Source organism: Lissotriton vulgaris, chromosome 6 (assembly GCF_964263255.1).
Source record: "Lissotriton vulgaris chromosome 6, aLisVul1.2, whole genome shotgun sequence".
Classification (NCBI taxonomy): domain Eukaryota; kingdom Metazoa; phylum Chordata; class Amphibia; order Caudata; family Salamandridae; genus Lissotriton; species Lissotriton vulgaris.
Genome location: NC_141694.1, coordinates 431,302,386 through 431,329,259, shown reverse-complemented (window position 1 = coordinate 431,329,259; position 26,874 = coordinate 431,302,386). Strand labels below are relative to the sequence as shown.

Below are 26,874 nucleotides of genomic sequence, written 5' to 3'. Positions count from 1 at the left end.
TTAGTACTCTGGCAGGGAAAATAAAACCCGTTTTTTAATCTAGTGGCATTATTGCAAGAGCGAGTAGGGGAGAAGGTAAAAGCTTTAGAACCACACCAGCAAATCAGTCAAATGAAAGAGTTTGGGAACTGCAGAAAAAGAAAATGAAAATAAACAATTCGATTAACAAAAAATGCACACGAGCTAAATCTGAAAAATGGAAAATGGCGTTTCCCACATAATATTTTAGTGCATTACTTCTGAAAAGCAGAACCATGTATACCAATTCTGAAAAGTAAAACTTGCTATATATAGTGTTAACAGTAACTGAATATTCTGCAAACAAACAGAAACTATTCAAGTGCTGTACTATTTATCCTCTCTGTGTGTACAAAGGTGTTCAATAATGATGTGATGCTCAGAAGGCCGCATTCTTTCGAACACTTATCTCTGAAACACAAATGGCCGATGAGGGTTAGATTAACTGTGAGCCATCTGGGTATGAGACACTTTGCCTTTTTGACCTTAGAACTGATTCACCTGCATGAAACCCAAAAACCCTTCCCAACAAAGGCATCTAACACAAAGAGCATAGAGTTCTGCGAATCTTTTCAAAGTAAGTCTGGGGATTATTACAGCATGGAATGTTTTATCAAAAAAACAGATTCACATTTGCGGGAAGAATACATTCCAGCGCAATGGCTACCTGACGAATGTGACAGCCTGAAAATAGCCTCTGACGAATACGACAGGTCGTTTGTTTTCATAACCTACCACTTGCCTGAATGAAAATCATGGCTAACCCCTACCTTCTAGGTCTGTCGTGCAAAAATCCACTGGACGTCGGCTAGCAAAAAAATATATATATATATTATTGTGGCGACTCGTTACACATTTTTGCCAATACTAATATTGCATTGCGAATTCGAGGGTGCCTACCGCTGTTGCCCCCAAAAGAAATCACCGCCGCAGCCCTGCTCCGTGAAAACCGGAAGTCAGGCACTTTTGGCCGAGACGGGGGCGGGGCCTGCAATCCAGCAGGAAGTTCCGCCCGCCGCCGCCGAGGAAGCAGTGAAGCCGGCCGACTCCGACCAGCGCTGAGATGAAGACACGGAACACGCCGAAAGAGCCCGGTGAGTGGGAGGGGAGGGGGGTGTACGCGTGTGTGTCTGTTCGAATGTGTCTGTGTGGGTCTGCGTGTGTGCGCGTGGGTCTGCGTGTGTGTATGCAGTGTGTGTATGCAGTGTGTGTGGCTGGGTATGTGCGCATTCGTGACTGTGGAGTGTGTTTGCACAGGGAATGAGACACGAGAGGGGCAAGGTGACGTTCGCGCCCACGAGGTGAAATCCGCGTCTGCGCTCGTGCCCCTCTCGTGTCCACTCTCCCAAATACGGGCAACATTAGTTGTCTTCGCTGACAGCTTGCAATGCTTCGCATTGCAAGCTACGTCAGCTCGCCCTAAAAAATGACAAACAGTCTGCCTCCACTCAAGAACACATAATTCCAATATAAATGTTGCTGGTGGAAAGCCAGATCCATGGGACCTACACTGGACCTAAAACCATCCTGCAAGGGAGTTAAGATGTTACAGTCAGATATTCACTCAATCAATCGATTCAGGATGACCCAACTGAACAGCTTCTGGTCGCTGTTATTGAGGCTGATCGGCCTCTAATTTGAAGGCAGGGACCTAGAACCCTTTTTAAAAAAATTGGTATAATCTCAGACCCTGTCCAAGTGGGTGGCATAGGTGCACCACTCCTAATGGCACTGAAATACACTGAGAAATAAGGACACCAAACATCTCTGTTAGACTTGAAAAGATCACCAGGTACCTTGTCTAACCCAGGGGCTTTATTGGGTATAATCCGATCTATAGCTCTTGAAAGTTCAGAGTCAGAAAAACTGAGAACTAGTTGCAGAGCTGGCTCAATGTTAGAATCTGTTAAACCACCGGGAGTTGGAATGAGACTCCGCTCCCTAGGTTCCAGGGCACTGGGGACTCCGTGTTTCGATCCTTGTGCCTCAACTCCTGAGTATAACTGGGTAAAGTGATCTACCCACATAGAGGCTGAGATGATACTATCCAAAGGAGCAGGGTACCAGGGTCCTTGCTGGCAACAATGCACCAGAATATCCTATAGTCCTTGCTATTGACAGCGCTCAACATGGACTCCCCAGATAAACTGGTCCCACTTTCTTTTTGCATTAGAGATTGCACCCTTATACAAAATCCTAGTCATCCTAATGTCGTCTCTAGACCCAGACTTGATTGCAAGAGATAGGGCACTCCTTTCTAGCCGACAAGATTTGGAATACTAACTGGGCTTTTTTCTTTCTCTTAGGGATAGATTGGGGACACTACCAAAACATGTGATGAAAACACACAAGTATGAATTTCACCCAAGCTCAAGAACTGATCTACTTCAGCTGGTCTCTCCAGTGCAGAGGCTACATCATCCAGACCTGCAGTTATGATTTTAAACACCTTACCCAAAGCAACCTCAGACCCTGCCATAGAGAACCACTTGAGCCGATGCCTGTTGTTAGCAGGGACAAGCCTTCTATCAAGCGTCTCATACAGGGAACATGGAATTGTGTTGCCTAAAGGATCCAGCATTAATCACAAAGCATTGTGATCACTATCCTGCTGGTAACTACAGCCATATGTACCAGAGATAGCCATAGCCTTATATCTAATAAGATATCATTAATAGGACTAGTTCACAGGGGGCGATGATCCGTATGGTTACCTGTTCAATCCAAAACGGTTCTCCCATTACACACCCTGAGGCCATTACCATATGTGAAGGCATTAATCTGGAGAACGGCAGCAGTCCGCCTCTTAACTGGGGCATGGGAAACATATGGGATTCCCCAAATTTGATCCTTGTCTGAAGCAATGATCCTTGATCATTGCTTCAGGTGCCGCAGATTAAAAGGGAAAGACAGGGCGGTCGAGCTCTCTCTTACAGGGGTCCCACCATCTGGAATACTTTACCCCTCTCTCTCAGGCAAGACTCCAATCTTGGAGCCTTTAGGAAATCTCTAAAGACTCATCTGTTTTTGACAATATAATCATTGAATTGATCCTGTTTTCAAGAGCCTCTACTTATTTATGGCCTCTGGTATGAACACAAGCGCGGAGATACCCCTTCTGGGGTCGAATTCCTGCGCTATACGAGCATATAAATAAATAAATAAAAAAGGGTCCTTTCGAGAAACAGACAATGACTCAATCTTTCAGTTATATTTTCCTGCTACTATTTTGAAGACTTTAGCAGGCAGGGTAGCCATATGGGTTCCAATCAGATTAATAATCTTTAACTCTGCCCCATTTCCCTCATGCCTGAAAATATACATTATACAAAAAATTCACACTGCCTTTCTGGAAGGATAGTGAAACACACTGAGCATCAGTGCTGCCCAAAGCAATCCTCTTGGATGTACACCAGAGAGAGGTCAACTCACCCAAAGGGCTGCCCTTTCCTGAGTAAAATGCAGCCAAAGAAAAATTAACAAACCCGGATTGATACTGCCGAACAACTGAGAAGGTCTCCTGGAGTATATATATATTCAAATGAAACAATAGCAGAACCCCAATTGGGACACTTAAGTTTGGACACCAAGCCAGCAAAGTTCCAGGAAACAATTTTAGTATTAGGGGGTTAACAAGGAACTGGATCATCTGGGGCAGTGCACACCATCACTACTGGGGTCTCTTCTTGAGACCCAACACAACACCTTAATAGAAAATGGATTTCTTTGGGAATAAGTGTAGAGCAAAGTGGAGCGGGCATAAAGTTGTATGTGGCCCAACTTTAGAGGAAGAAAGGGTAGGAGCCACGAGCCCAGCTACCAATGAATTATCATGACCATGCAAGTCAGATGATGGGGAGAATCTATTTGAAATAGGGACAAGAAACTCATCCCCATTTGAAATCCCATGGTGTGGGGGACTAAAAACACCCTGCCCTTGGTGCCAGATGATTATTAAAAAAACTGAGAAACAAGGCTTATGTCATCTCTCCCTTAGTTGTCTCTAGCCCCACTCCTAATTAACCTCTAGGCCAGTTCAGGACTCCTATAATTGATGACCACACAATCGCCTCCAATTTTTTTGTGGATGAGCCCACCCATCCTCCCTACCTCACCAGCAGGATGTCATCAAATTCTTAAACCTTGAAACCCATGTGCCTGGACAGCCAATGACAAACCTTGCACATAAGAGTCTGTACTGGGACCCTGAAAGGGGAGGGGGACTCCTGTTAAAATAGCCACAAATGGACAGCAAGGAGGGGGAAGATTCAAATGGGCTTGAGAGAGGGGAAACTGGGGGCAATAGTTTGGGCTGTATACTAGATGGAACTCCTAAATTGCCCTGGCCCAGAGTGGATGCCAGACGGAAACTCACTCCTCTGGATCCCAACTGTTGCAATTGGAAAACATCTGTGTCTTGGGTTTATAGCTTTGCTAAACTGGTACTTCTAGTAACAGGGACAAAAGCAGTACTATTATGGCCAGTGGTGTAACCAGTACTAGTGAGCTGCAGGCCGGACTCCACTGGAGCCAACTGTCCACATGTGATATTTTTAGTGTGGATTAACTGCTTAACAATATTCTCCAAAGAACACATTTTATCCAACAAAGGGGAAAGGAAAGCATGCCCAATAATAAAAATGTTCTCCAACGTGGAGTCCCAATCAAAGGATGTCTGGTCAGCCACTGCAGTTGTCGTCCCACTTGGAACCTGCCCAGGTGTCTGCCCAGGGGGAGTCACCGACATGTTCTTTGAAACTGACTTACTTTTACCATTGGGTTGTAATTTGGTGCTACCTACATGTTTGGCTTGATTCTTCCTTTTGGCGCAAGGTTCATTATCATTAGGTAGCGTGGTATTTAAATTGTCATTACTCAATAAAACAAGCATACTAGGCGACTGAATTGTGGTGAAATCAGCTGGCAAGCCCTTCAGGCCATTGGAGCAATAAAGCAATACCAAAGGGGATGATGGACAGAGCGTTGAAGCGAATCAAACACTCACCCCCAATCAACTGATCTGGGTTTAATCCATCATCATTCTTTAGCTCACTCCACCACCCCAGTTCAGACATGGCCATATGCAAATCAGTCTGACCCTGTACCTCATGGAAACAGGCCAGCCCGAACTGCCAAACCATGTCTTCCCGGACCAGAAACAAGCATCCTGGGACCGGTTTCTGGCTAATCAGCCGTCATCAGCGGTAGGAGAGCTGAATGACTCTGGTGGCAAAACTATAATAAGGATAGCCAGCTGATATATAACCAGGCCCTTACACAGTGCAAAGAGGCCATCATCAGGGCTAAAAAGCTATTTTACACTCAGAAGATTGAGAAAGCTGGCAATTCGGCCAAAGAACTGTTTAAGACAATCACATTTCTATCTAAACCCCAGCAAGCTGATAGGTTTCAGCCAATCAAGACATGTGTAACAGCCTGGCCACATTCTTTCAAAATAAAGTTCACCTTATCTACGATGACCTCTTGAAGAGTCGTTTAGATATGGATAACGAACTACAAACTCAGGCCAAACCAGTCCATTCTAGCTTAGTCAGCTTTAGTTAGCTTTCCTGCAGTCACTAATGAGGAGATTTGTAACTGTTTAGTTTCGATAAAATCAGGTTTCCCCACTGACCCTTGTCGCCCTACTATCATGCATTTAGGGGTGAGTCAAATCGGAGGCCAATTAACACCTTTGATTAATCAAGTGCTGAAGTCGGGGAAGTACCCCACCGCTTGGAAGAAAGCGATAATTAGACCTATTCTCAAGAAATCCACTGTGGACCCCTCAGAACCCAAAAACTTTCGCCAAATAGCGTGCCTTATCATTGCAGCTAAAGTCTTGGAGAAAGCATTGAACAAGACTCTAACAGAGTCATGGAATTTGCACAAGGACAACTCTTGTGGAATTCCTCGTGGTGGCCAACTAGCGCAGGGGAATGTCCCAAGCCGGTGCCCAAAGTCAGGGATCTAGAGGTGATTTTTGAAAGTCAGCTCAGTTTTCAGCTCATGTAAACAGCCTTACCTCCTCCTGCTTCCACCTTATAAAATAGCTGAGAAAAATATTCCCTTTCATTGACCAGACTTTACAAAAGAAAGTGGTAGTGGGTCTTCTGCTTTTTAAATTGGATTACTGTAATGCGTTGCTTCTGGGAATTGATAAAGCCCAGAATAACAAATTACAGTCCCTGCAAAATGCAGCTGCTAGGCTACTGCTAAACATTCCTAAAGGCAATTCAACATCGAAGGGAATAAGAGCTCTTCACTGGCTCCATGTACAGCAAAGGGTGGAGTTTAAGGCCATATGTACTGTCCATGAAGTGTATTATGGGGGAGGGGCTAAGGATAGGCAGAGGTTATTTAAACCTTATATCTCAGCCAGGACATTACTGTCTAGTAAAGCCTGCCTCATGCAGGTAGACACAATTAGGAGAGTGAGATGGGCTGGAAAAACATTCTCCCATTGTGCAGCTAAGCTGTGGAACAAGCTGCCTCTTGCTATGCGACTGCAGCCTAACCATCTAGCTTTTAGGAAGGATTTAAAAACCTTGCTGTTTCCACCAATATAGCCTGTTTACCTTGTGACTTTTCTCCACTTATACTAGCGCCAAGATGCTGTTTGCGTTTGCGCGCTTTATAAATATATATCCTATCCTATACTATCCTATCCTACAAAACGATAGCAAAGGGGGATGATGGACGGAGCGTTGGAGCAGATCAAAAACTCACCCCCAGTCAACTGATCTGGGTTTAATCCATCATCATTATTTAGCTCACTCCACCACCCCAGTTCAGACATGGCCGTATGCAAATCAGTCTGACCCTGTGCCTCATGGGAACAGTCCAGCCCGAACTGCCAAACCATGTCTTCCCTGGACCGGAAACAAGCATCCTGGGACCGTTTTCTGGCTAATCAGCTGTCATCAGCAAGGCTAGTTTGAATCCAGGGGCAAAGTTAGCAAGGGACCCACGTCTGGGCATACCATGCCAACTTAGGGCAAACAAAGCAATACCAAAGGGGATGATGGATACAGCGTTGGAGCAAATCAAACACTCATCCCCAGTCAACTGATCTGGGTTTGATCCATCACCATTCTTTAGCTCACTCCACCACCACCACAGTTCAGACATGGCCATATGCAAATCAGTCTGACCCTGTGCCTCATGGGAACAGTCCACCCCGAACTGCCAAACCAGGTCTTCCCTGGACCGGAAACAAGCATCCTGGGACCGGTTTCTGGCTAATCAGCCATCATCAGCCAGGCTAGCTTGAATCCAGTTGCAAAGTGAGCAATAGGCATTAGGCTGGCATGTTGGCCATACGGGGAAGTCAGAGAGCAGCCGGAGGCAACACCAAAATTCTTAGACAAATGCCTCTCAGCCAGTACAACTTCCATAGAAACAAGACTGATGGCACACGCGAAAAAAGAATCCAAAGTACTTCCCCTAAATACTGCCTTGATTAACTGGTTTGTCCCCTTGTGTTTCCAGTTTGCCCTCCGTTCTTCCCCTAGGTGCAAAAAGTCACAAGAGTATAAAATAGCGCCTCAATCCAAAATGTCATTAACTTCCAAAGCCATCACTGGATTATACATATAAGGAAGGCAGGAAAAGGAGGAAATGACCCACGGGCAAAAAAAAGAAAGAAGCCAGCACGTAACACTTTACCAGGCAGCAGCATGCAGGCATCATTTATCTCCTCCCCTGGTCTTTTGACGCTGCCTTCACTGACACAAGGATTATGGAAGCTGGAGATATAATTCATGGTGATGAGCTGCAGAACTAAAGGGCTGCTCAGTTAGAGACAGCAGCAGTGATGGTGGCAAATGTAGGCTGCAAACTGGAGGACAGAAACTTAGGAAGTTTAAAAAAATGTTGACTTATTTGAACTGAGGCCTAGAAATAGAATAAAACTCAGCTCCAAATCAGTGCTGTGGCCGATGTCATGAGGCTGCCACTGGCTGTAAAGGACAAACAATCCCGATGAGAAGCAGAGACTGAGGCATAAGCGGGGTACCCCACATGTGGCACTGCAACCACAAAGCCGAAACCAAAAGCGACCCCACCTCAGCCCCTGCCGCCCTCCGTACAACCGAGCGTGCTCGTCTCCACGAGCATGCCCCGTGCATTGATGAACGGGTAGGGGCAGAGCAGAAATGCGGCCTGACGTCAGTGCCTAGGATGGGCCTAGTAGCCTCCCGCTCACAGTACTCATGCCGATATACTGAAGATGTGGGCTAGGAATTCTCCAAGCGATGTTTGGGTCCCACAGTCCTCCCTCCAGCTCTCTGCTGACGTGGCGTGTGACATGTGTGGATGGGCGCAAGTATGGCATCAGAGGAGGGGTCCAAAGTCATTGGACTGTACATTTCTCACAAATATAAAGTATTTTTCATACAAGAATGTCACCAATTTGGCCTACCTTTTCTCTTTTAATGTTTTGCTTATTCTTAATTGCAAACACATGCCCACCACATGTATGCAGAAGCATTTAATTTTTCTACTTTTAATCTTTTAGCCTATCTAACTTATGGTTTTTGACGTTGGGATTTATTTTGGATGAGTGATTGGGTGAATAAAAATATGAGTCAGGGGGTGGAAGAATGGATGGGACTGCATGCATGATAAGGTATTTAATAGTTTAGCTCATCAGTAACTGAAGAGGCACTTTCAGCTATAAGTCAGATATATTGGCATTGCCAATGCATGTTTACATTTTCAATGTAAAAAATGCCATTTCCACCTGCTTTGAGTAATAGTTACCAAGAGAGCAAGGGGTGGAGGAGATAGGATGGTTGTGGGGGGTTATAGGGCTTGGTTGTGCTTGTCTGGCAGAAGCTTTGTCTGCTAACTGCTGGAGGGGCAGGCGGAGCTAGACAGTGCTGCTGTCCACGGTACACAGTCTAAATATCGAGTATTAAATATCGACCAACCAAAATATTGTGTTTGAAATTTCGAAGGTGCAGAATATCGATGTCAAGAATATCGTTGGACAGAATATCGACCCTAAGGTAAGTAATATCGAAATTCTTTATATCGATGTAAGTAATATCGAAGTTAGTAATATCGATAGCATATATATCGATGTCGCTAATTTCGATGACACTAATATCAATATTTGTATTATTTTTTTGTTTTTATTATGTATGTGTTATATGTTTAACTTAAGTATTTAAAATAATTAATATTATATGTGTATTAATTTTATATATTAATACATTTATTTATAAGCAAATTATATGTTTTAGTACCGGAGCGGGTTGTGGGTTTATAGGGGAATAGGGTGGGAAGTAATTTAATGATGTTAAATTGATTATTAATTAGTAGGATTTATTAATATATTGTAATTAATTGGTAATTATTTGTAATGAATTGGAAATTAATTTTAATTAATTGATTAATTGATAAATATGTTCTGTAGCGGGTTATGGGTTTATAGGGAAATAGGGTGGGAACTAATATAATTAGGTTAAATTAATTATTAATTAGTAGGTATTATTAATTAATTTTAAATAATTGGTAATTACATTTAATTAATTGGTAATTTATTTTAATTAATTGATTAATTGATAAATATGTTCTGTAGCCGGTTGTGGGTTTATAGGGGAATAGGGTGGGAAGTAATTTAATTATGTTTAATTAATTATTAATTAGTAGTAATTATAAATTAATTTTAATTAATTGGTAATTAATTTTAATTAATTGGTAAATAATTTGTATTAATTCATAAATAGATAAATGTGTTCTGTTGCGGGTAGTGGGTTTATAGGGGAATATGGTGGGAAGTAATTTAAATGTAATTGAGTAATAATGTTTTTAAAATAATTGTTTTGTTAATAATATAATTGTTAATGAATTATTAATTGGTAATTAAATATTATAAAACGGTATTTTTTAATATTTATTTTTGGTGAAATATATTTAGCTAATCATTTTTTATATAATTATGTATAGGTATTGTATATGGTTTATATTTATTTAATAGTTTATATTTTTATTATTAAAAAAACTTTTATTTATAAGTATGTTATTTTAACCCCTACGCTATCCAACACTTTCCCTACTGTTGCACTCTCTGGAGTTGGAAGAGTAATTGTTACCCCTACGCTATCCAACGCTTTCCCTTCTGTTGCACTCTCTAGAGTGGGAATAGTAATTTTTACCCCTACGCTATCCAAAGATTTCCCTACTGTTGCACTCTCTGGAGTGGGAATAGTAATTTTTACTCTTACGCTATCCAACGCTTTCCCTACTGTTGCACTCTCTGGAGTGGGAATAGTAATATTTACCCCTACCCTGTCCAACGCTTTCCCTACTGTTGCACTCTCTGGAGTGGGAATAGTAATTTTAACTCCTACGCTATCCAACGCTTTCCCTACTGTTGCACTTCCTGGAGTGGGAATAGTAATTTTTACTCCTACGCTATCCAACGTTTTCCCTACTGTTGCACTCTCTGGAGTGGGAATAGTAATTTTTACCCCTACGCTATCCAACGCTTTCCCTACTGAAGCACTCTCTGGAGTGGGAATAGTAATTTTTACTCCTACGCTATTTAACGCTTTCCCTACTGTTGCACTCTGTGGAGTGGGAATAGTAAATTTCACTCCTACGCTATCCAACACTTTCCCTACTGTTGCACTCTCTGGAGTGGGAATAGTAATTTATACTCCTACGCTATCCAACGCTTTCCCTACTGTTGCACTCTCTGGAGAGGGAATAGTAATTTTTACCCCTACGCTATCCAAAGCTTTCCCTACTGTTGCACTCTCTGGAGTGGAAATAGTAATTTTTACCCCTACGCTATCCAACGCTTTCCCTACAGTTGCATTCTCTGGAGTGGGAATAGTAATTTTTACTCCTACGCTATCCAACGCTTTCCCTACTGTTGCACTCTCTGGAGTGGGAATAGTAATTTTTACTCCTACGCTATCCAACGCTTCCCCTACTGTTGCACTCTCTGGAGTGGGAATAGTAATTTATACTCCTACGCTATCCAACGCTTTCCCTACTGTTTCACTCTCTGGAGTGGGAATAGTAATTTTTTATATTTTTTACATTTTATTTATGTTATTGTTTTATGTTTGTAAATGTATTTGTAATTTAGAATATATTTTATTAATTTATAAATTAGTAAAATAATTATTACAACTTATTGTTCAGTACATATATATTATATATTTACTGTATATATTTGATTAATGTATTATTATTATATATGTATTATTTATTAATTTTAAACATTATTAGATACTTTTAACTATGTAGATTTTATTTATTAGTGTTATTTACTTTATTTAACATTTATATTTTAAAAGAAAAAAACGATATTTTTAACATCGATATTTTTAACATCTATATTATTTTTTCGATATTTTTGTACTTACCATGTTGTAGATTGGATGTCGATATTCTTGCCCTCGATATTTTTGACTCGATATTCCTGTAGGTCGATATTTTGTAGGTCGATATTCTGTCAGTGATCCGCTGTCCACATCCCTTTCCCCTGCAGCTTAAGTGAAAGGATCACTGTCTCCAGACCTGGAATTATTTGGCCCAGAGTTTTTGGCCATTAGACTCATTACTGCGATATGGAGTGAAATACCTCATCTCATAATGAGGGCCTTTGTAGGTTGAGATTTCTCTTGGGATTGTCAAATTCATGTAGATGCATCAAAGGGAGGACAATTTAAAAGGGACAACAAACAAGTTTTGATTTTATAATAACGTTTGTAAAGGGTAACGGGAGTATACCTAACAACTATAGATTAAAAAGCCTGTCTGATATTAGCTCAAGAATATTTGCTTACATTTTTCGCACACACCTAAAGGATTGTAGTATTAATTAAAAAAACTCATCTCTCTAGACTAGCAGGGCTTTAGAGAAGGCCATTTAACAGTGGATCACTGTTTCCCTTAACAAGTAATAGTTAAGAAGTCAGTAGAATTAAATTACAGGCTCTGTGAATGCTTTGTTGACTTACAAACTACCTTTGATACAGTGGACGGCGGGCCACCTGTGAAAAAAATGATTTATGTGGGATATACCAATTGGTCAGCTCTCTTTATTATAGCAAATGCATTTGTCTAATTGGAGATAGGTAGAACTCGATGTGATGAGTTGACTCCCCAAATCATTTGGAGTAGAAAATGACCTATGCCAAGATTGTTTCTTGGTACCTACGCTTTTCAGCCTTCATGTAGCTGGTCTTCCAACTACATTAACATCAACTCACTTGTTTTTATCCAAGATGGGAAATATATATATCCTTTGCGTAATTTATGCTGATGATTTGATTACTATGAATTATTCTGCAATATGTCGGCAGATGAAAATGTATGTTCTTGCAAAGTATTGTGAAATACATTTCCTACATACAGACAGTGAAAAAAGAAAAGATAATTATCTTTGGTAACAAAACAACAAAAGTTCAAATGATTTCTACAGAAGGAAAGAATAGAGGAAGTGAAACGTTATAAATATATAGGTCTAAATTTACAAACAGCTTAGACTGGACAGGTCACTTTCATCTTCAAAAAGAAAGCGCAGCAATATTGGCAAGGGCTCTTTCAAAATGTAATTAGAAATACTGTGGGTACTCACTGTCATCCCTTATGACTGCAGAGATGGATAACAAATTCCAACAATGGTAATACATGGAGCATATGTTGTATACCTAACTGCCAACAATCTTTGGGAGCAAATAGAAAGTGTCACATCAAAGAACGTTTTAAATTCACGGAAAAAGAGCTGTGATTCAAGCCAGTAGGCACACATACGAGCTTACATCATGAACTCAGTTTGCAGGTAAACGCCTTTTATGCTTTATAAACAAATTTGTTAGTGGCTTAAAATTCTCATAAAGTGTCTAATTTGTCCTGGCAAGAAGCTCGGAATAGTGGAAGGCAGTGGTGGTTAACCTAGTAAAAACGATTAGCAAATGTAAAGGTAAACATGAATTGCTTGGTTATAGAGAATCATTCGAACGATTACCCAGTAAAAAAATCCGTTAAAGTCTTATCTGGAACTATAACGCAGAAATGGGATTTCAAATATCTGAAGGTCGGTAGGATTAACATTGGATGCATTGGGTAATGGGGAAGAATGTGTATATCTGTACAAATGAATGGACCATAAACGTTGAGCAATGATTTTAAATGATAGAATAGTATGAAATCCAGCATATCAAGTGTTAGAGGTGTACCTGCTGATTTAAATAATTATTGTAAATGTTATTGTCCATTGAACTCAAAATGCAATTTGCTACATATTTTAATTGATTGTTTGTTATATAAGGATAGATGTAAAGAGATTTCTAAAACTTTGTTTTTAAAATATGATACCTAGTTACCAAAGATGACTTTAGGTCTGATAGTTAACATGCAATATTTAGATGTGTCAATCGCATTCGGAAGATTTATGAGTGCAGTTAAAAGTAAAATGAAGCAGTTTATTGTGACTGATGTGATGTAAACTAATGTATTTTAATCTGCCTTTACACATGTACGTTATTAGTTTTAAGAACAAACTTGTCCCAATGAGCGATTGGTTTTTTCACCTCTCTTTTGTACTGTGGAAGGATTCTGTACACAATTTGATAGAAGATTGAAAGGATTAGTTTTCTATTGGTTTGTGAAGTTGTGTGCCAATAATTGTAAGAGGAGCAAAGTTGGAGTTGGCTAATACACTTTTAATGTTTGTATCTTTAGTCCTGTTTGTTAAATCTACATGAAATGTGACAGTACTGAGACCACAGTAGTTGCTAGAAGAACCACTGGCCTGACCCCTTTCTTGGTGTGCGGTGCTCAATAGGGACAATGAACAAGTGAGCTTGACGTTGCCTGACATGAAGACCTCTTGACCACAGCTACGCCAACTGAAGCAGTCATCGTGGCTGAAGAAATAACATGGCCACAAGTAGTAAAGTTACTCAAAATTACACTTGCAAATTACTCAAAAGTGCAATTTACCTTTATGACACCTCCACGAGTTATTAAGGAAGGGGAAAAGGCTGTATTAATGTGACTTGCATATTTTTTAGCCTCTGCTGAGAGGTGTACCCGGAAGGCACCGTATTGCACTTTAGAATTCATCTTTCTTTTAATTCTATGCGTTTTTTTATTAAAGCTATATTTGGTTGCATATTGCCGACAGCAGCTATACAATGATCTTGCAAATAGGAATCTTTATGTTGGTAGTGAGGGATAATTGGATGTTTGGTCATCTGCTGCAGTTCACAGATTGTTCAAATGTCCCAAAGGCTTTTACTCGCAATCATTTTGAAAACCACTTAAACCGAGCCTGTCAGTTATTGTGATTACAGTGTACATGAATAAGACCATAAATAAATCATTTTTTAATATTATTTTCTACATGAGTTCCTGCACACGATTATCACTTTGGCACTCTTCCGATATGAGCAAGCCTTTATAGTGGACGTTTTCATTGTGATACGAGACCCTAGAGTTTGAAATGTGCACTTTAACGTTTTTGTACTTCAAGTGACCTTTAACGTACTTTTTTACTTTCTCATATTTTCTCATTCTGGCTCCTGGAGTTAGCATTAGACGACTGAGGTTTATTTCCTTTTGAACTGAAACCAGTTGGCTTGACAGGTTTCCTTCTACCGGAAGTTATGCCTCGATTGGTGGTTTAACTATTTGTTCAGTTGAAATCAGCCACCATGTTTGTTTTAAATTTTTAAGAATAGTAAATTCACAGTTAATCATTTGCTCTGTTCAGGATTTACCCTTGTATTTCTTTTTTTTTGGCAGTGGAAAGAGACAAGGATTTCTCTCATCAGCGCAGACACTACAAAGAATTTCGGTTTGACCTCACTCAGATCCCTCACGGAGAAGCTGTGACAGCAGCTGAATTTCGCATATACAAGGATCGAAGCAACATTCGCTTTGAAAATGAAACCCTGAAAATAAGTGTTTATCAGATCATAAAGGAAAACCCTAACAGGTAACACCATTTTCTTACCCAGTGGGTAAACATTGGGATTGGTTTACATTAATTGCGATTGAAATGTCACATGTTGCTGAGAATTGTAATGAATGTAGCATTCAATATCTAACCGATGTCCTGAACACTTTCGAAAATGGGGATGGAATTGTCTAGTTTTTTATTTTTGAATATAGAAAAAGACAGTTTTGGAAAACCATTAGAGTAATTTGTGTAACAGTAAATGAAACACAGATACCTGTTCCACTCTATTTAGGGGCTGATTAAGACATTGGTCGGAAAGCCTCTGACCATCGAAATCCATGGTTTAAAGCGGCCGGTCGGACTGACTGGCTTTTGACAGGCTCAAGGAACCCGTTGGCCAATCGGAGGTCTCACATAATCCCCCACAGACAGTGTTTTCTAGCAGGCCCCCCTTGCGTCTGCAGCCTCTGGTTGGGGGACTGGGAGCACCTGTAAGTCCCTGCACGGTGTCGGAGAAAACTCCGATCCACATTGTAATTAGGGCCATAGTTCTTTATTCAATTATTTCAACCCATTTAAGTTTGTGCCGCCCTATTACAATAGGAACAAAATACAGTAACCATATGTATCAAAACAACTGAAATGTTTTACAGAAAAGGAAACTCCTATGATTTTTTTAAGATTGACACCTTCAATAGGAATCAGGAGTAAAGTAGAGTTTACCATTATGCAAAGAGTATTTTGGCAGAGTTTTTTGTGTTGAAGTGGAAATAGGCTTACATGTGCTAATGCAATTAAAAATTGCTGGGGTAGCAATGTGTCCTGCATGGTGAACATGCTGCCTCAACAAATGATGGAAGAAACGCTGAATAAATCAAACACGTCTGAGCATACCCTGCCACACTTATGGCGGCCAAAAGCGGTACAAAAGGGGGTGGTGAGGGACATAGCATCTGAATCAATCAAACACTCACAAGGGCACATTTGGTTATATGTACCGGGTCTCTGACCCATCTCAAATCAGACTCTTCTGGACCTACACCTGAACCTCTGTGAGAAGACCTACTATGCTACTCAAAGAACTCAACTGGACTGCTGATCTGGAAGGCCTGCTTTTCTGTTTGCTGCCCTGCTGCCGGCTGCTCTCTGACTCTGGTGAAGGAGAGCTGGACTCTGCCTTCTTCCAAGTGATCTCCCAGGGCTTGTTGGCTTTCCTCCTCTTGCTTGAAACTCAGGGAATCAAGGTCCTTACCCCTGCTCTTGTGCCAGACTCACCGAAAGTGGCCCATGTCTGTGTGTAGCAGAACTGGTTCATCAACCTGGTTGCATGAGTAAAGTTGGCACATCGCCTCGGAACCAGTGCTTTGCCTCCAGAGATAACCGCATCTGACAGCATATCGCCACCGCTGCAGCTTGGTCATATTGATGCATCTCCTCAACTGCATGATAGAATCTGGTGCATCGCTTGATGCCTTTCAACTCTGACACCTGTCTTTGGAACTAATGTATCGTCTTCACTGCATAGAGAAGATTTACGCATCTCGCTGTTTGGGACAAGAAAAGGCACTTTGTTCACCGGGGCCTGTGTGGGCCCTGTTGCCAGCCAGTGCTCCATCTCGGTCGGCCTGAACTATGACTTTACCCCGGCCCAGCACGACTCCAAGTAACCTTTTTAGTGCTACTTGCTTCTAAGTACTTTACTGCATTTATTTCTTCAAAATTTCAATAACTGAACTTCTATACATTGGATCTTTGTCACTTTGGTTTTGTTTTATTTATAAAGTAATTTGTTATTTTTCTAAACAGTTGTGGAGCCTTTTTGTGCTGTTTTCACTGTATCACTGTATGAGGTATGGCACAAATACTTTACATATCGCCTTCTGAGCTAAGCCAGCCTCTGTGCCACGCTATCAGAGGGTGAGCACAGGATAATTTAGGGTGTGGTGTGACTTACACTGTCTAGGATTTCTGTCACTACTTGGTCAGGGTGCATACCTCTGCTAAAAAGATACCCAATTTCTAACACCATGTTGCTGAATGTCAGTCAAGGATGTTGCTGCTGTTGACCTGATACCTGATTAAAGGCCTCAGGCAAAGAGGACTGAAACTCTCTCTTCAGCTGTTAAGTACTGTTAACAGCCCAATTGAGAATTACAACCAATGCAGGGATCCGCTATCCTGACAATTCCTTCCTCAGACATTTCAGCAGCAAAAACCTTCCAGAATGCCTGGGAGCAAAATGACTGAAATAATGGGAAATACCAAGAGAATTAGATACAGACATACTTCTAGGAATTACCTGTTTCTCAGGGGCCTGTAAAATGCAACTCAGATGCGACTCAGAATACCAATATATTCCCTCCCCTCAGAGTTATTCATACATGTGTTATTGGTAATTCTGGGCACAAGAATATAGCATCAGTTGGCCCAAGTCACCCATAATGAGGGCCTAAGCCTTTAATTCTGATACACAGTAGACTTTTTAAAGAAAAAAGAACACTGTGCAGCAAACGATGGTGGCAGTCTTGGTGTACGATTTCAGCAAATTTATTTAGACGTCTTAAAGTTGGCAGGAAATGCCAATTTCAGCACTACACAACCTCAAAAAGAGTACATACATTCTGAGCTTTCCTGGTGGAGACCCTTAGTCGAGTGCCAGAATTCGATCGGCTCTACCTCGAGAGTATGAGAGTTCATGGTCTGTTTGTATGGATGAGTTGTCAGTTTCACAAGGTAGGGCTATGCCTCAACCTTGTATTCCCCTGACTTTAATTGCCATAGAACGAAATACCTTCAACCCCTACCTTCTCCTTTGCTGAGGTTTCTCTGGAATCCTGGGAGGGTGAGGCAGTGTTTGAAAAAGTATGTGTTGCCCTACACCGTAAAGAGCAGTAGCTGATAACGCATAATAAGAAATAAATAATTTACTCAGAATTCTACAAAATGATTTTCTTACATAAATGAAAAATGATTAATTTGCCTAGAAAATGGCAGTGGGTTGTTTCTGCCAATTTACGCAGGTATTTACTATTGGGGTAATCAATGCACGCGAATAACCCCAATACAAATAACATTTGCACCAGGCATATCTGTTTTTTGGCAAAAGTGCATACAATGATGGGAAACACTCTGTGAAGGCTAAAGGATGGTAAGGTGTCGAGTAAGATTGCCTTGAAATTCTGACACCCTTGCAAACCACTGTTTGCACTAGTGGTGGAATTATAAAATTTGTCCCATTATAAAGACAGATTTTATTTTTTAGACAATACATTTCGACAGGTGAATTCTGCCAAAGTATACCAGGTGAATGGCCCAGTATAAATCGTGGCAAGCAGCAAAATCCACATGTTACACCCTATTTTGAGGGCAGAACTCCTAATTGCCGTTATTTATCTCATCCAATAACTAACATATTATCAAGGACAGGCGATACATTATCGCCGCTTTTATCGGCAGAAAACTGCAGATAAAGCGGAGATAATGACCTTGATAACATGCTCTATGAATTCCAATCGAAGCCCATGTTAGATGTGAACACAACTAACATGGGCTTCAATTGGAATTCATAGAGCATATTATCAAGGCCATTATCGCCGCTTTATCGGCAGTTTCCTGCCGATAAAAGCGGCGATAATGTATCGCCTGTCCTTGATAATATGCCCCCTTATGGTATCATTATTTATTGGACCTTATGAATGACTCTGCAATAAAAAAGGACTTGCATTCAAGGCCTTAAGGTAACCATTTTGCATTCCCTATTGCACTCTGATTAGCTTCTGCAATTGCCCACTGGGAAACCTTCATCGTAAGTATATGGGCTTGCACAGAAGGAATGCAATTTGAACTCGGTACACTGCAAATACAATTTGTTCACGTTTTACCAATAACATATAAGATTAAATAGGCCAAGTAACACTTTGTTATGCACGGATTCCTTAAATGTTTGGTGAATTTTCAATTCCTATTTTATAAATGTGAAAATAATTGATGTAATAGGTCTTTTATCTAATTTCTTAGAAATAAATACAAGTACATTTGCAGAGAATTGGACCCATGCACCCATGCTCTAAACTCAAAAACATGTGTGGGTGTAAATCTTTCCGTTCTAGAGTATGTCGTAGTGTGGAAATAGCAAATCCTCCAATTGAAATTGCACTTACAGAAGAAAGTATATTACCACGTTATATACAGCAATGATCTAAATGGGTAATAAGCAGGGCCGGACTGAGAACCAAAACCGGCCCTGGCAAAGTGCTCGGCCGGCCCCCTGGGGGAGCGAGCGAGCCCTTTGCCGGGGTCGCTTTTCGACCGATTTTGTTACAGGGCCGATTTTGCACGTATTCACCAAATAGTCACTGCAATATTCTAAAAACAATGCTACTCATGCATTGGAAGCATTTCCTAGGTCGAATGACACCAATACAATACAATAAAATGTGTAAAGCAATCGGGTGCATCCAGAGAGGCATGCCAGCGCTAGTAGCTTAAAAGTGGAACAGGCAGTTAATCAGAAAAAGAACAGGCGGCCTATATATCAAAAATATAGGTCTTCAGACCTAAAACTGATTTTGTAGGCACCAAGCAAAGAGTCGAAGGAAAAGAGTTTCCAAAGTTTAATGGTCAAGAAGGAAAAGTAGTGACTACCTCTTCTTGCCTTGTGGACCCTGGGAACACTTAAATGTTTTTGTCCATTGGAGCACAGAGATCTCTACTGTTGGTGGGGGTACAATCTTCTTCTTAAGTACAATCTTCTTCTTAAGTAGAAAGGGCCTTTCTACTCTCAATCTTGGAAGTGATTGTTAGAGCTTTAAATTTGATGCAGCTTTCAATGGGCAGCCAATGTAGACTGCGCAAGGAGGGCACAACAGTGGAGTGTGCAGGGATCTTCTGAACCAACATAGTTGCAGCTTTTTGAATAGTCTACAAATGGTAAAGCAGATATGATGGTAGAAATAGGTTAAGGCTATTCACGTAATACAGTTTTGATGTTACCAAGGCATGAATGATGGATTTACGATTTTTCTCAGGAATCAAATGGATCATCTTCCTGATGGATTTCAGAGTGAGGAAATAGCGGAGTTACACTGCTCTAACATGAGGTTTGAAAGACAAGTTGGAATCAAATTTGACGCTTAGATTTCTTACCACAGATTATGTTGTGGGAGGTACCTAGTTCTGAGGGCCACCAGGTGTAGGCATCTGGGTGACTGTCAGTGCCAAAAAGTATCTCTGTTTGTCTGAGCTAATTTTGAGGCAGCGAGCAATCTGCCAATAGCATGTGGAGATAAGTAGTTGGTCTACAGGAGACTACTGTGTCTACATTTATTTAAAAGGGTAGTGACAAGTGCACTGCCAAGTTTAACCTAAAAAGCAATATGTTACTCTAGCTTTATACACAGTGTAGCCATTAGTGTAAGCTAACATATCTATGCAAGATGTTGATCTTTTTAAGTCACGAAAAGTCAGTTAATTTTTTTGTTCCTCTGTCCTGTCCACTAAAAGTGTATAGTGTTTTGGTAGTTTTCATGATGATTAGAAAGATTCAGCTCATCCTAAGGAACAACATTTACACTAATTGATATCAAAATCATTGTACATTGCTACATTTATTGCACAATAATAGCAAAATCTTAAGCCGTATGTTATGTAGTCTTCCTTGCCCACCTTAATTTCTGTAGACTCATGAGATGAAACAGTGATAATAGTTATTACCATCACCATTCTATGCATATTACAATTAATTGATGATGCTTATCTGAAGCTGGTGAATGCCATTGGGTCGTGGGCACTGATATCAAATAAAAAACATTGTGATACAGAAATCAAGAATATCAGGATGTGCATAATATCATTGTCAGGAGTAGCGAAGGTACGAATATCATTTTAAGTTTTGGTTTTATTATTGTTGAAAAAATATAATTAGAGAAAATATCGCCGGAAAAAATATCATTTTTATGGGTTAATATACTAAGTATTTTTCTGCAGTTTGTTTTATTTTAGTTATTTATTAATTTTGTGTTAGTATGTTTTGTAAATTATTTCAGGTATTCGTCTAAAATGTCAAAAATATATTTTTTAATATTATTAATGTGTGGGGGAATATTAACATTTTTAAATATAATTTTTTTTACCTAAGCTGTTTTCTTTAAAAAAACAATGAAATGATCATTTTTTATTTATTATTATATGTAAATATTAAAATGGCATTATTCAAATAAATATTATACATTTTATGTAAATTGTTTTAATTATTTTAAAAATATACGTATATTTGTTTGTATGTAATAAACAATGTTTATTTTTTAAGAGATAATGTATAATTTTTGTATGTAAACAATGTACATTTAAATATGTAAATTTTGGATTGCTTATTGTAATCATTTATTTAAATTTGCTATTTTAAATTAAAGAAATAAGGGTGCGTTTATAATGTTGATTCCCATAGGAACGAGTTGTTGAACCTACAGTTCGAACAGCTGGACGGAATTACACCAAATTTGGCAGAAAGGTAGATGTTATTATGCAGATTGTTGTTATTTGTTGCAAATCCTTTCAGTAGGTTTGCTGAAATGAAATCCAAACAATATAGTGATATTTCTGGCCGCAGATATTTTGCAGCTCTTTTGTGGTGATCATGGTTACCTCACTGCGAGTTTGAGTTTGAGTTCGCGAATGCGCGGACCTGCGGAGATGCTCTGATTGGCTGGATGCAACCTGAACTGAAAGTTGTGACAGTTTTGCGGTGATCGCCGCAAAATCACAGCGTATTTGAGGTAAACCACTAAAGCACTCAAGTGGGAATGCTCTGACTGGCTATATGGAACCTAAATAGAAAGTTGCGTCCAGGAACAGTTCCCGGGGCTGAAAATTTGTGTCAGAGCTAACATAAGGGATCAGGGTGGAGATAATCTGACCCCATGTTTGAGAAATGGGGGTATTAGTGACACAAGTTCTGTGGCCCAATTTTTTTTTTGTATTGCGTGCAATATTTGCGAAGATGCTGCGACCGGCAGCTCACCCCCCTCGTGTACCATCACATGGACATCATGACTGTTGCAGTGACACCGCGGATATTGAAGGAAATATCAAACAAAATAGAAATATATATATTTGTACACACTTGGCTGTCACTGTCAGAGATTCATGTACGCATTCACAAACTCACTCACACACTTATACACCCATTCACATACCCACTCACTCCTTCAGTCACATACCCACTCAGATACCCATGCATCCACTCAAATAGCCATTCAGGTATTTGTGTACCAACTTACAGATTTACTCGGAGAGTGTTGAACCCATATACAGACCCATTCATAGAGTCAGGCACTGATTTGAAGACCCATTCATATAGTGATGAGTACAGTTTTCTACCCACTTAGAGGCTCTAACACCCATTTACAGACCCACCTGGGCACTCACCAACCCACTCAGATACTCATGCACTCCCTTTGAGACTCAATCTGAGAGTCACATATCCATGTACAGACCCACTCACATAATTATGTTCCCACTTACAGACCCACTCATATATGTACTCACAGGCCCACACCCACTGACAGACCCTGTGAGACACAACCACTCACAGATCCATTCAGATACTCATGCACCCACTCACACACCCATACAGCCACTCATACACTCAGATCATTTGAGATGTCATCAGTGATGTCATGAGTCTTGTGAATGACCATGCCATGAGTGATGTAATATGTGAGGTGATAAGCAGTGAATTGTGGGGACATGAGATATAGTTAGCTTAGCTAACTGTAACTGCTGAATTTCTCTGGTTTTGTACAAGTGAAATGTCAGCCTAACTATAGCATCTCTGTAACCTTTGTTTTTTTCAGTGAATTTCTAAGTTTTTGGAAAGGCAATCCCCTCTATACTGGAGCTGCTTTCCACCTAAACTTGAGAACTACCCACAGATCTCTGCTTCTTTTTTTGCATAATTCATGCATCACGTTATGCCTGTAAGGGTATTGTTTTGACTTATAATGGGTGCTCCTTTGTGTCTAGACAAAGATATGCCTCTCTGAAGAACTCTAATGAGACACGTGTCAGGGGTTGCTTTTATTAATTTTAGGTTGGCTTGGATGGTATTTTACCAATTCAAAGCTGTAATACTGTGCCTGGAGTGGTAAATGGCTTTTATCATTTTACAGCTCGGCATGGATAGCACTATGCTAATCCTTTGCTTAAAGACTTTGCTGTAGAAATGGCAAAAGACTTTGTCCCTTTCTATCTCAGCGTGGATAGCACTGTGCTAATCCTATGATTAAAAACTTTGAAAGAAAAGCAGACATTTAAGGTGAGCAAATTTAGAGTGTCGCTGGTGTTGTGTGAGCTCTATAAGGGAGCTGCGCTACCTTCAACCTAAACTTGGGAACTACACAGAGTTCTCTGCTTCTTTTTTATATATATATATATATATATATATATATATATATATATATATATATATATATATAGAAAAAAACAACAAGATTACAATAATAATCAATATATGTCTTTAATCAGGAAAATACAAGGTAATCCATCTGTAATAGTGAAAAATGCCGACAAAGGTGGTAACACGGTGTTGTGGGCAAAAACTGATTATCTCAAGGAGGCCACAAGACAAGTGTTATACCAAAACCACCAAATTTGCCATGCTGAAAAGTAATGATTGCACTCGCAAGTCCATTTACCAATGGCAAAGAAAGGGCCTTCTTACTAAGGATGAGGCCAAGTTTTTGAGTGTCGCACATCCAATCAACCCAGTTTTTTACCTTCTTCCCAAAATTCACAAACTTGTTACCCCTGTCCCTGGACGTCCTATTATCTCGGCATGTGGTAGTATGAATGAAAATTTGTCCAAATATGTTGATTTCTTTCTCCAACCTCACATGACCTCACTTCCTTCTTACCTTATGGACACTACAGACTTTTTAGTTAAAATCAAAGATGTAAATTGGTGTTCTGATTTCTGTTTTTTGGTGATGGACATTGAATCTTTATACACGAGTATTCATCATTGTCAGGGTCTTGAAGCCACTAAATATTTTTTAGACACCCGCGATGCAGTCCTGCGAGACCTCAACATTATGTTGCTGGAAATGACAAAAATGTATTTAACCAACAATCATTTCCAGTTTTATAATTTCATCTATCATCAACAGCGTGGTGTCGCCATGGGCTCGTGCTTCTCCCCCAGCTATTCATGTTTACATGTTGGCTGGTGGGAGGAGCACGTGCTACACAAAGTCCATCGCCAGTGGTTACCACACCTAGCTTACTACTGGCGTTTTATTGACGATATTTGTGTAATTTGGAAGGGTTCGCAGGAACAGGCCCAAGCCTTTGTAAATGAGATTAATATCAATAATCGTAATTTAAGATTCACTGCCTCAATTACATCTAGCTCAGCTGAGTTTTTAGATGTGCATTTATATATTGAGCAGGGCAAGCTGCACACAAAACTTCACAGAAAGTCAACGGCCGGAAATTCTATTCTCCACGCCCGTCCCACACCATTAAAAGCATACCTTTTGGCGAATGTATTCATATTTAGAGAATCTACAGCGATACAACCACTTCTAACCAGTGCCTAGCAGAGTCTGTCGAGAGGTTTCTGCAGCGCGGCTACAAATTAGATCTATTGAACCGCGCTCTCTCGAAAGCATCATTGCGCTCGAGAGATGAATTACTAGTCCCCAAGAACAGAGTCACTACTGACTCAACCTCTATTTGCCCTGTCCATCTGATTACCACCTTCTGCCTACAGGAACGTAAAATAAGACGGATCATCAATGCAGAATGGCAAATTGTCCTTACGGACATTATTTTAGGCCCTGTGTTGCCCAAGTCACCGGCCATTTCTTTTAGCAGGGCACCCTCCATGAAAGATGCACTGGATAGAACCATGCCCGAGTTAACACCCAAAGGCACATGGCTAGCAAAAACAGGTTTTTTTAAGTGCACGTCCTGTAGTGCATGCACATTTGCCAAGAATGGCACGCATTATAAATCAGCTTTTTGCGAAAAACCAATTGCCATTAATGAATATTTGACCTGTCGCAGTGAGTTTGTCATCTATCAACTATTTTTTACATGTAATCTCTTGTACATTGGCAGCACTAAATTGCAGGCGAATCAACGTATCCTGCAACACGTGCGAGGCATAGTAAATTTGGATAGTAACTATCCAGGGGCTCGCCACTTTAAAGCTGTCCATGATAACAAACTCAAAGATTTGTAATACACTCTTTTGGGTTCGGCCCCCAAACCCGGACAGGGGGGTGACCGGGAAAAATTGCTCAGGCAAAAAGAAACTTATTTTATTCTGCTGCTAGATTCAAGGCACCAAACGGGTTAAATATTATTGATGAATTGCACAATTTTCTGTAATCATGTCATTTTTGCATACACTGAAGAGCTTCTGTAGTATAGTATCCTTTGGTTTGTTATGTATAGTCTTTTAGGTTCTTGCAATTTGTTCTCATGATGGTTTAAACAGCAATTTTTGTATTGTAGGATATTAGTATTGAGCCTTGGCCAAGACCGTCGTTTTTTTCAAATATAGTTTACTTTTCACTCATTGAGTACCAGCACTTTAGCGGATAGGGCAGGTAGCCGATTGTAATTCATTGATTATCACATGAAATGGTGTATGTAAATGATATTCTGTAGCCATGCAAAAAGCACCAGCACTTTATGATTTGAAATGTTTTTGTCCCCAGCGTACCATATTAGATTCCAATGGAATTTTGCACTTGCACTTTATTCCTAACATATCATGTGTACTGCTAATAACTATTCAATGTGTATTGTGCAAGTGTTATTTTGAGATCATTAGGCACGTGCCATCATTTTTATTTTGCATTTTTTGGCCAATATACCAATAGGGGATAGGAGCACTATGCTTTTATTGTTAAAATACACTTTACTTCCTGTATTTTGTATATCCCCCTGTCATCGTTTTATTAGTTGCTACCATGCCTGCCGCTGATCCTTTGCCTTTCATCCTTTTTTCTTTGGGTGTTAGTGCTTTTATTACACTTTAAAATGGTACACCTGCTTCTGGCGCGTCATGTGACCAAGCTCTGCTTGCGGAGCGAAACGCGTCGAGGAGAGCACTCGCTCTATGATTGCAGAATAAAACTTACCACTGCTGACACGATTTCGGTGTGATGGCGATTTACTAAAATCTTGGGTTTGATACTTGGGGAGAGAGGTCTGCACCTGCTAAGTCCGCGTGGATAGCGGACAGGACTGTTTTATATATATATATATATATATATATATATATATATATATATATATATATATATATATATATATATATATATATATATATATATATATATATATATATATATATATATATATATATATATATATATATATATATATATATATATATATATATATATATATATTGCATTATAGGTAGCACATAGGCCCAAATCAATATTATGAAATGTGTTTCTACACTTTATGAAGCTATGCAGAGGCATATAAATGAGGTTGGTTTCTGAGTAGCATTGAGAATACTATGCGTGAACTGCCATGAAACTACTGGCAGGGAGGGACATCGTAATCCCTTCGACAGAGCCTGGTAGGCACCGCCACCATTGCAGGGATTGCGAGGCCCTCCGCTGCACAGGTGAGCTCACGGAGCCCGTGGGATGCATGGCAGTCGGTGTTTCCAACTGCCATCACACCGTCTGCCATCCTAATGTGGCGGCAGTAACAATGGTTCAATGGCGGTGAGACTGCCACCGACAGCTGTCGGTGGTGGTCTTGCCACCATCCTGATCAGGCCCTGAGACTTTATATGTCTTTGCAGCATTTCTCATTAAGTGCTTAGCCTTTGACATTCATTCTATTTGGAAGGTTTGACACATTTATTTTTATATGCCAATAGTTATATGTTATGGAGT

The 26,874-nt window shown here is 40.1% G+C and overlaps 1 protein-coding gene across 1 annotated transcript in view; it reads left to right on the top strand.

The window, feature by feature from the left end:
• Positions 1 to 26,874, top strand: part of BMP5 (bone morphogenetic protein 5) — a 469,301-nt gene that overhangs the window by 207,488 nt on the left and 234,939 nt on the right. The window contains exon 2 of the mRNA XM_086926447.1: positions 14,791 to 14,983. Within this exon, the coding sequence (XP_086782573.1) occupies positions 14,791 to 14,983 (193 nt within the window). The remainder of the gene's footprint in view (positions 1 to 14,790; positions 14,984 to 26,874) is intronic.